Genomic DNA, 11181 nt, shown 5'->3' on the forward strand with positions numbered 1-11181 from the left:
GCACAATATATGTTTAACATACAATAACACTCTTATTCTTGTATAAAATTATAATGCATGTTTGAATGAGGTGAAAGCACGATATTTCATTTATTGAAAGATATCCCAACCAACAGAGTAGCATATAGCATACATAATGCTCATAGATTATTAGTTAACAGAGCAATACAAACTAGATCAGCAGACGTGAAGAATGAAAACATTTTCACGCAAATAAAAATACAAAAAATATATAACGGAATCACGTTTGAAGCAAATTTTTGTATAGGATAAGTTAAGAGCCATTGTCACTGTCACCTCACCTAGTTGGATGAGATAAGGGGACCTATTCTCACAGTCACGTCGCCTACCTAGTGATTGGAAGAAAATTTCCTTCTAGTCACTAAGTGACGTGACTGTGAGAATAGAGCCCAAGAGCGAAAAAAGCGATTACCGGAGTCACTTTGGTGACTATAGTCACTTATTGTGACAGAACGCACCGATTCCAAGCGTACAGGGGAACAACTTGGACAAGTATGCACACTTCTTCCAAATCTCCAATTTCAATTATTAAATTATGCTATATTTCCAAAAAACTTTATGGCATCGCAGGTTCCTTTTGATTTATAAATAATACAATGCAACATTTATCATTAATTGCAGTCAATGTTTATTAATTTTCCTACAAATCATGTTCTCTCAAAAACTGCTCTCCACCTCATTTTTCTACATATTCAAATTGTTCATCTTCCTAAGCAATTTACACAGACCATTCCGGCAGCCCATCGAATATTGCGGATGCGTGGTTAGATTAATCTGCCGAATCCGGGCACTTTACCGGTATTCGATTGCGGGCCAGAACGCATACATAGCCACGACAATTTGTATCTTCTGAATGCAGCAATTCACTGCACCGAATGACACTAACCATGTAGGTTTTCGCCACAAAATAAATCTGAGTAGTTTTACTTGTTGTAATTGGAATCGACTACAGTCCGGGATCCAAATCTACACGGTTTGGCGTCGAGTCTTGCATGCTGGTTTCATTGATATTCGCTTGTTTGCTCTAGAAGGTTTTTGAATAATTTTATCAGTTTTATCATTCTAATACATAATTAAAAAAACATCACGCAGAGTATTTTATCCATAGCAATAATTTTTCAAAACAAAACTTCTGTGTTGGTTATTTTTGTTTTTCTTGTACTTTCGTTTTTAACCATTGAAAAAGGTTTTTATTGCATTAAACTTATCATAAAAAAACTCATGAAAAACTTGCGAACTTTCAATCAAACGAACAGTTGATTCGACATTCTTGACTTGCGAATCACCAATGTTAAAAATAAGCGATACGACGTAAACAAGAATGGCTCTTTTCGTTCGAACGAATGATGTTCGAAAGAACGAATGGATCGAATTAGTTCGAACGTAAACGGGAATAGGAATCAATGTACTGGATACTAAGGTGTGGCAATGCTGTATTGCTCTCTCGCTCAATTTCTGTAACTTTATTACGTAATAAAGTTCAACTCCATATATTTTCCATATATCTGCTGCCCACGTGCTTTACAGAGATCGAGCGCAATAGCATTGCCACACCTTAGTATCAACCTCATTGAATAGGAATGTGAGATACTTTCGAACCGTATCAATACGGCCGTAAACAAGAATAAGAGTGCTATTGTGTTGTTTTGAACATGTCGGTTAATCACCTTCATTCTTGTTTACGGATGTATCTGTCATTCGTACGAATGAATACTTTCGAACGAGTTCGAAAATGGTATTCTTGTTTACGTTCGTATCCGCACACGAACGATATGAACGTAGTTCGTGTGCGAAAAAGTGTTGCCGCAACTGTCAAAAATTTCAACATGATGAAAAATTACAAAGGTGGCCACATTTTTCTGTATGAGTGAGGTCGAGATGTACAGGTGTCCACATTTTTTCTATATGTGCGTCGGCAGCCAGTTTTTTCGACCAAAAAAGAGAATAAAGTAGAAAAATAAGGCGCGTGGTCCCATACTTAGTTCTGATTGGTTAGTAATGTAAATTTTTGCCCTTTTGTGATCCCGAACGCCATACTTATTTTCACCACGTTCTTACAAGCTTCGTTTCGATTGGTTGGTTTGTTGATAGTGTGTTTCGCGATCCTGGGCGCCATGATTAATTTCACTAGCAACAAACCAACACACTCAAACGTGACAAATGGTAACACATGTATGTACTGTAATCAGTTAACTGACGTCCCTATCTCTACATACAGAGTTTGACAATAGGTTACATCGATTTTGCACCGATCGATGGGGGTCAGTTTGGCAACGTCAAAATCGGTTGAAATGTTGCAGTAAACAATAGAAAACAATGCACACTTTCTTTGATTTGATGAAAACAAAAGTGCTCCTCATTCGTATTTAGAACAAATTTCGTTACAATCAATGCTCTTATGTGTAGTGTTCGAACTTAGAACCATCGTCCGATTCCGACATCGCGAAATAATATAAAAAAAAACCTTTCGTCTAGGACGATTGTAAAAAAACAACTGTTCGCCTTGAGAATAGTCACCAGAATGCCTTTGCTCTCGCATCATCCAAGTGTATGCCTGGATCTTAGCCTTTGCTCTCTTTCATTCATCATATACAAACCTGCTTCATCTCACTCTAATCAATCTGTTACTTTTTTGCCGGAAATCAGATATTTTCCTCTCGCTCATTTTTCAAATCGGTTTTGTTGTTTGTCCCTTTTTCTTTTTTTCAACCATGATTGGATAGTGAAGACTTCAACCGAGCAAACCGTTTCATTTACCCTGATCAGAAATATATATATATATATATATATATATATATATATATATATATATATATATATATATATATATATATATATATATATATATATATATATATATATATATATATATATATATATATATATTTAGTGGGGCAACAAACGTCATTTGCTTTACTTTTCACAACAATATCAACATGTTTATTGAACAGATGTGGGTAAACGTTACGTTCGAATGTATTAGTAATTGCAACATTAAAATCACTGTATTATGAATAATAGCAATTTATTACGTCATAAATTTATTTATTTATTTATTTATCACGCACATCAACAGGCCGTACTCGGCCCCAATGATGGAAACTTAAACTAATTACATCTAAAAAACTGCAGGAATCGATTTCTTAATGATATTCGAGACAAATGAAAGCCGAACAAGTGCGACACACGATTGAAGAGGCGTTGTAGTCCCGTGATAGCGGCATTAGCTGTTTGAATAGTTCGTCGAAACGGCACTCTCAGAAGAACGTTTCCGCGTAACGTTCTGGACCATGCTTGGATGTTAACTCGCTCTAGTAAATCTGGAGAATCGATGCGTCCTGACAGAAGATCAGAGATGAATAAGGCTCTTGCAGTTTCTCTACGACGCTGGAGAGTATCGAGCTGGATGAGTTGACACCGACTCTCGTAGCTTGGTAGACGAACAGGATCGCGCCAAGGCAGGTGTCGAAGAGCATACCGTATAAATTTTCGTTGAACGCCTTCAATTCGATCGCTGCTGCTCATGTAATTCGGGTTCCAGACCGCCGAACAATACTCCAGCGTAGAGCGCACTAAAGAGCAGTATAGGCTTTTGAGACAGTAAATGTCTGTAAAGGATTTAGCCGTACGGAAAATGAAGCCCAGGCTTCGCGATGCTTTACCAACAACATACGAAATGTGATTCTTAAATGTAAGTTTCGAATCTAACAGCACTCCAAGATCCTTAACGCAGCTCACCCGGGAAACAAGAGCTCCAGACAAGTTATATTCAAACTCAATGGGATCTTTTTTCTGGTGAACGATATCACAGAACATTTCGCTGGATTCAGAATCATTCGGTTGTTTTCACACCATCTGCTGAAAGTGTCGAATTGCTGCTGAAAATATTGTGCGTCCGATCGGCTCCTAATTCTGTTGAAAATTTTTAGATCATCTGCATACGACAACCGTGGTCCTTTCAGCTGATAGTTTACATCGTTGAAATTGAGAGTGAATATAAATGGTCCGAGATGACTTCCTTGCGGAATACCAGACGTTGCGGAGAACAGTTTGGAGTATGCATCACCTATGTTCACACTGAGTTGACGGTCAACGAGATAGGATTGAAACCATCGCAGGAGTGATCCACTGAAGCCAAGTTTTTCCAATTTAGCGACTGCGATATCGTGATTGATTTTGTCGAAAGCTGCAGATAAGTCAGTATATATAACATCAGTTTGTTGATTCGCATCGAACCCTTCGGACACAAAAGAAGTTAGAGATAGTAGATTCGTCGACGTAGATCGATTCGGCATGAATCCGTGTTGGTCTTTAGAAATATATTCCTTACAGTGAAAAAACACAGACTCCACTACGACTAACTCAAAGAGCTTGGAAATGGCACAGAGCGCAGAAATTCCTCGATAATTGTCAATGTTTCTCTTATCACCTTTTTTGTGGACAGGAAAGATGAAAGCTGCTTTCCACAATTGAGGAAAAATCGCGGTTGTCAGTGACATTTTGAATAGTTGACAGAGAGGTTCCACCAAACCAGATATACACTTTTTCAAAAACACAGCAGGGACACCATCTGGCCCAGGAGATGACGATGCTTTAAGCTTGGATGCTGCTGATACAATATCCGAGTGCTCCACAGGAATCTCACTCACTGACCGTTCGAGTTGGGCCACGCCGCTAGCTGCAACGTCAATCTGCTGCGAGGACAGAGTCTCACTGACGAACACACTCGCAAATTTAGAGGCGAACAATTTGCATATGGCTTGTGAATCATGCCCGACTTCACCATTCAAAAACATTGTAGAAGGTAAGCCGGTTTCTTTCCGCTGCTCATTGACGTATCTCCAAAACGATTTAGGATCCGACTTAAGCTTACGTTGCATTTTTCGTTGGTAGTTTGAAAAACAAAAACTATTCAGTTTTTTAAAATCGTTATTGAGCCTTACATAATAAGCTCTAAGTGACAAGGTACGGCGTTTGGTAAACTTTCGTAATGCTGCTCTTTTCGCAGTTTTTAGCTGACGTAGCTCGGCTGTCTGCCAGGGGGATTGATCACTTCGTTGATTACACTTTGGGACATGACGATCGATAAGGTAGCTCATTATATGGCAGAACGTTTCAGCGGCGGAGTTCACATCATCCTTGCTTAGCACAGAATCCCAGTTAATACTTTGTAAAATATTCAAAATGCTGCTATAGTCGGCCCGCTTATAATTGTAACACACGATGGGCGCGTTGCTCGAAAACTTCAAAGGCTGGAGTGTAAGATGTAGAGGCGGATGGTGGCGAACATACTTAACTAGCGGGGTGAGGGCGGTGGAAATATGCGGCGATTGATCTCTGGCATTGACGAAGCATAGATCTAAAATCCGGTCGTTCTCGTTCGTGGTGCTGTTGATCTGCTGAAGTGTAGCCGTGCTATAGCCATCCAGAAGAGTGATGCTGCCAGGATGAAAAACAGATTCGTCTGGGTCGGGTTGTAGAAATCCGTTATGAACGGAACGCCACTTTATTGTAGAAAGGTTGAAATCGCCGATAATCATGATTTCGTCAGTGAGTTGCGCCATCGCGGAAACAGAAGTCAATGATTCAGAATGAGAATCAACTAGTGCAGAGTCGCGAATTTTATCGGGAGGGAAATAAACCACACATATATATAATGTTCGATTTCCCAATTTTATCGCTGCCCATACTTGTTCGATGCTGCTCCAAGCGTCATTTGTTATATGTTGAACTTTTAATCCACGACGCACAGCGAGCAAAACGCCACCACCGGAGGATTTGTTACTGTTGAGAGGGCTACGATCACATCTGAGAACCTCGTAGTCAGAGCAAATCACCTGGCTGGAAAGAGTCTGCTCATTTAGCCATGTTTCTGTCAATGCGATGATGTCGTAACAGCAGTCCGAGGTAGCTAGACGATAGGTATTTGCACAGGAATTCATGCCTCCCACATTTTGATAGTATAAGTGGATGGGCGACGATTTTAGGCACGGAAGGCTGACCGGCACTCCTCGATTCATTCGTCTGGAATGTACACCGGGGCGATTGGAATGACTGCTAACAGCGGAAGGAGCGGGTGAACTGCATGAATTGGTAGCACTCGTGATGGAAGTTGGAGTGCTCCTCCGGAGGTTTCCAGCTGACGGCTGACAGCGATGACTCATTAATTGACGGTCGGAAGCATTCGAGCTAGAACAAACAGTTCCATCAGGAAAAACGGTTGATTCATCAACATAATTTTTAAAATACTTGCCAAAGAGGGCAATTTGGAAGTCCCCCTCTCCATTCCCAGACACAGGGCCGGGACGACTGAAGATACTGCTGACTGCAAGGGGCACGACTGTGCTGGGAGGATTGGGGGATTCCATATTGCTTTCTACGGTGCGTCCCGGTTGCCGTTGATCAACAGGCGAATTGTCGGTGCGTGGTCTAAAATAACTGCTATTTGCGATGGATTTATCCCAATCGAGGTGTTTTCCGAAACCCATGCTTCCCGTCATTATTACGTTCTTGCCGAAAGTCGATGAACTCGCGGAAATACATCCCATCCGGCCAGGTATCGGCATTGAGAGCCATTTCACGAAGTTGAGGGTCAACACCAATTTTGAAAGAAATGAAATTAAGCCCGCTTAAATTTGCGTCTTTTTTCACTAACTTCTTCACTTCGACCGGATCGTCCGTTGAAAGGCACTCCTTAACCATAGCACCAACCTCAGCTTCGGAAACGGTGGTAGCAATTCGCGACAGGTAAATCCAGCATTTACTAGTAGCGGGTTGAACAGTGATTGTGGGTACCTTTGCTACATCACCCTTTTTCTTGCCACACGTTAGACTGGGGACATCGGATTTAGAAGGAAATTTATCATCCTCCATCTCGCGAGCACGTTTGCCTCCAGCTCTATTTGGAACGGGCCATGATATGGGAGTTGCAGGCAATGTCGTTGCGGATTCCACTGATTTTCTGGTTTTCTCCATTTCAGCCTTTAATGCTTCAAGCGCTGTTTTATGTGTGTCGGTCAGCAAACGGAACGCTTCGCTCAATGCTGTAAAAGCTGCATTCACTGCGGAGGATTTCATCAAATCCACACAGCTGTCGCAAAGCCAGAATATATTCGCTGAGTCGTTAATCATGTCCAATTTTGGACGAGTGAGCGTTGAACACGATAGATGCATGATTCTGTCGCAGAATCCTTGGCATTTCAGCTGATTCAAAGTGGTTACCGGCTCGGAGCACTGCAGGCAGATCGAATCCATTGCGAATCGCCTACAGGTAGGCAACAGTAGCTACTTCGCGAATAAGCTTTCCCGATATGCATCCACGGTTTCACCACAAGGATTCTATCACTACCGACGACACTTTGGGAGAACAAAAAGTTTATTAATTGTCACCGCACGACCAAGAATCACAAATTATCAGTCAATTGATCAATAACTGCAGCTTAGGCGAGGGCACAAACTCTATTCTAGTTGAGAAATCACTTAATATACACAAAAAAACGATCCAAAATACGAGAACGAAAATAAACAAACTGATTCACAACACCAGCGGTCGGAGAATCGAGTTGTCTCACCTTATTTCTTGGTTACGTGTTGTTTGTTTATATTTTCGGTTCGTGCTAGAATAATTTGCAACGTTAGTGGTTTTATCATGTTCTTTATTTCAAGCATGTAAGTTTTTGTTTTATATATATATTTATTAATCCCGTACTCTACACCATTCTCCTTCTGTACTCTTGCAGGTATTGCTTCAGTTTTTAGCTGAAAACTCGGTAGACGAAGTCATTATCGAACCGAGCTGGTCGTTGAATGTTATTTCGTCGTCGCAAAGATCTAGTGCCCGTTTCAATGTTTTTTTTCTGGGTCACGGCCTATTGTATTTGATGTTTCGTTAGGCGAATCCACTTCAGGAAGTATTACCATTCCCCCTGTGTTATGTATACTCGTTTCTAAATCTGTTGTAGAATTTTGGGGTGCCGCCACCGGCAGAATTGGTGCTTTTCTGACGTCATTCACATTGCGCGAATATTTTGCAATGATCCTGAACCGTTCATTGGAGAAAGTTGCGTCGGTTTTACATCGTTTCTGTTGGGCAAGAAGAACCGTATCTCCAATTTTAATGTTCGATTCTTTAGCTCCTCGATATTCATCTGCATCCTTTTTGCTTTTCAGCTTGGTATCATCATCACGTTCGCGAACATCATGACGATCCAGCTCTGTTTTAGATGAATGCCACAGGCTAGTGAAAGTTCCACGATACCTCCATCCTACCATCAGTTCAAAGGGAGTAATACCCAACCTGGAATGTGGAACTAACATTTTACGATGGTGTACGTAGTGTTCCAATGCATGACGCCAATTCAAACCCTCTAATTTTGAAGCTGCTAAAGCTTTAATAATGCCCTGATGTTGCCGCTCTATGGCACCATTTGTCTGAGGGCATAGCGGTATAGCTTTTCGTACTTTGACGCCTTTGTCCTCCCAGTATTTCGTGAAACTCATACTTTGAAATGGAGGTCCATTGTCGCTTTGAATCGTCAATGGACATCCCCATTGCTGAAAAATTGAGCAAAGCGCTGCATTCGTTCTATCGGCGTCGGTTTGCCTCATTTCAACTACGTTTAAATGCCGGGAATTTGTGTCCACAACTACTAAAAATTCACCTGATCCAAACCCTGGCACTTTCAAAAAATCGATTTGAAGTATCTCCCAGGGACCTTCTGGAAGAACTCTGGATGATAAGGGTATAGGCGGATTTTTTCTGGATAACTGCACACATACTTCGCATTCCTTGACCATGCTTTCGACAGCGGTTGACATACCCGGCCACCAGAAAAACTGCCTCATTATCTTTTTCATGGCCACTATACCAATATGACCACCGTGAGCCGACTGCAATGCTGTATGTCGTAGAGACCTGGGCAAGACAGCACGATCATCCTTGAAAAGCAGAAATCCGAGGAATCGGAGACTCTTTTTTGGGACTCATACCTTTGCAAATCTTTTGGCCAAATGTCGAGCTGCAGAGCTGTGCGTACCTTACGTAACTCTTCATCTTCTTCAGTCCTTTTTTCGATTTCTCCCCAAGTTAGATCCATATATCCTACGTCGAATATAAAAAGTGATGGTCGTCGTCTTCAACCGAAACTGGTTCCTGTGTCTGATTGATTAGCCTTGACAACGCATCCGCAACGTTCATGCTTCCGGGTACTCTTTCAATGGTAAAGTCAAACAATTGCAAGCGGAGTGCCCAAGCATCAGCTCGGGATAATGCTCGTTTACCTAAACGATGAGTACTGTTGAAAATGAATTGGTTAGCTTCGGCGTCCGTTCTAATTACAAATGATCGGCTAAGGAGATACATTGAAAAGCGCTCTACTCCCCAGACTACGGCCAGCGCTTCTTTGTGTGTTTGAGGGTATCTCTTCTCAGTTGGTGTTAGCGATTTAGATGCACATGCAATGATTCGTGCTACTCGATCCTCGTTATGTTGTACTAAGACGGCTCCCAAGCCTACTGGAGATGCATCGACATAGAGTTCGATTGGATCCGACTGACTGTAATAGCCGAGAGTTTTAATCGTCCTCAATGTCCTAGTTTTTAAGAATTGGAATTCTTGTTCCTCGCTTTCGGTCCAGTAGAATTTATTGGCGTTTGCCAGAGCCCTTAGGTATTGAGTCAGGTCAGCTCGGTTTGGAATGAAGCGATCTACAAACGTTACCAGACCAAGAAAACTTTTGACCTCAGAGCATGTTTCAGGCCGTCTGCACTTTTCAATCGCGCCTTCTTCTATCTCCCAACCATCCGAAGTTAATGTGAATCCTAAAAATACAACCTTTTGACTTCTGAAAACGCATTTCGATTCGTTAAGCCTGACGTTATGGTTTCGAAGTCTGTCTAGAACTGCTGCCAAATTCTCATCGTGTTCTTCCTTAGTGCATCCGAAAACGAGTATATCGTCTTGGTAATTTTTCACGCCTTTGCAACCACCGAGGATTTTTCTTTGCATTGTTTCCTGGAACACGTCTGGTGCGTTGCATAATCCAAAAGGAAGGCAAACGAACCTGAACATGCCGAATTCGGTGCAAAAATTAGTTAAGTGACGAGATTCGCGATCCAATTCGATGTGAAAAAAGGCATTGCACAAGTCTATAGTTGAGAACCATTTCGCTCCTCGTAAATCGGCCAAAATTCCCTCCAATGTGGGCATGGCAAAAGGAGTTCTGAGAGACATAGCGGTTAGGCCCCTGAGATCTATCACTAACCTAATATCGTCCTTCCCCTTTGGCACCACTAGCATTGACGAACAGAAGGACGTATTCATTTCGTCGGTCACAGGTTCTATTATGTCAGTCATCTCCAAGTTACGCAGTCGTTGTTCTACGAGAGATCTAGCTGCCTGAGGTATGTTCATAAAAATGTTGCGGCAAGGGGGCAACGACTTGTCATACTCAATTCGGACAGGTGGCATGTTGAATTTAGGGAATTTTTCGTTTATATCGATGACATCTATTTCTCCGGTGATTTGAGGGGGTTCGACGACCGAACCTGTCATAACCGGCACCTTGACACCCAGCATTAAAATGCTGTATCTTGATGCAGTGAATCTTCCTAGTAGCGCTTGAAATTCCTTTACCACGTAGAATTTTTCCAAAAGTACGGGTCTATCGTTGGATATGAAAAGGTACGCTTCGAATGTGGCTGACACCTCGATTGTCCGGTCTGAAGCATATCCCTTGAGACAGCGATCGGAGTCTTGTTTTATGTTCAATACATCTCTACTATAAGCCTCATTACTCATCAGCATATTGAACATGTCTTCCGTGAAGGTGTTGACTTGCGCTCCCGAATCAATTAGAAAACGGCATGGTAACCCCGCTACTTTTGCCAATATGAACCCATCATCGTTGGCTGATGTAATCGTAGCAACCCAGGTAGCGCTTTGTTTCTGTGGTACGAGCTGTCAAAATAATTAGATTGAGTTGTTATTTATCCTTTATTGATGAGCATTATCTTATTTAATTTCAGCTTTTGATTATATATTTCAGTTCCTTGTTTAATTCCAATTTGATTTCTTAACTCTAAAAACCATAGGTAAGGCATAGTAGTTTCCTTGCGGGAGCAACATTACTAGACCATATACTAATACGATTCTGCAGCTAA

General features: G+C 41.6%; 1 protein-coding gene across 1 annotated transcript; it reads right to left on the reverse strand.

Annotated features, from left to right (window-relative positions):
- Positions 1–6477: 6477 nt before the first annotated feature.
- Positions 6478–7275, reverse strand: LOC131696299 (uncharacterized). Its single transcript, XM_058984845.1, has one exon. It carries the CDS (start codon positions 7273–7275, stop codon positions 6478–6480), a length of 798 nt encoding a protein of 265 aa, XP_058840828.1.
- Between the last annotated feature and the right edge of the window lie 3906 nt (positions 7276–11181).

Source organism: Topomyia yanbarensis, chromosome 1 (assembly GCF_030247195.1).
Source record: "Topomyia yanbarensis strain Yona2022 chromosome 1, ASM3024719v1, whole genome shotgun sequence".
In the NCBI taxonomy this organism is placed as follows: Eukaryota; Metazoa; Arthropoda; class Insecta; order Diptera; family Culicidae; genus Topomyia; species Topomyia yanbarensis.

Coding starts and splice junctions, on each gene's coding strand:
- LOC131696299 (XM_058984845.1), bottom strand. CDS start 7,275: ATGGATTCGATCTGCCTGCAGTGCTCCGAGCCGGTAACCACTTTGAAT.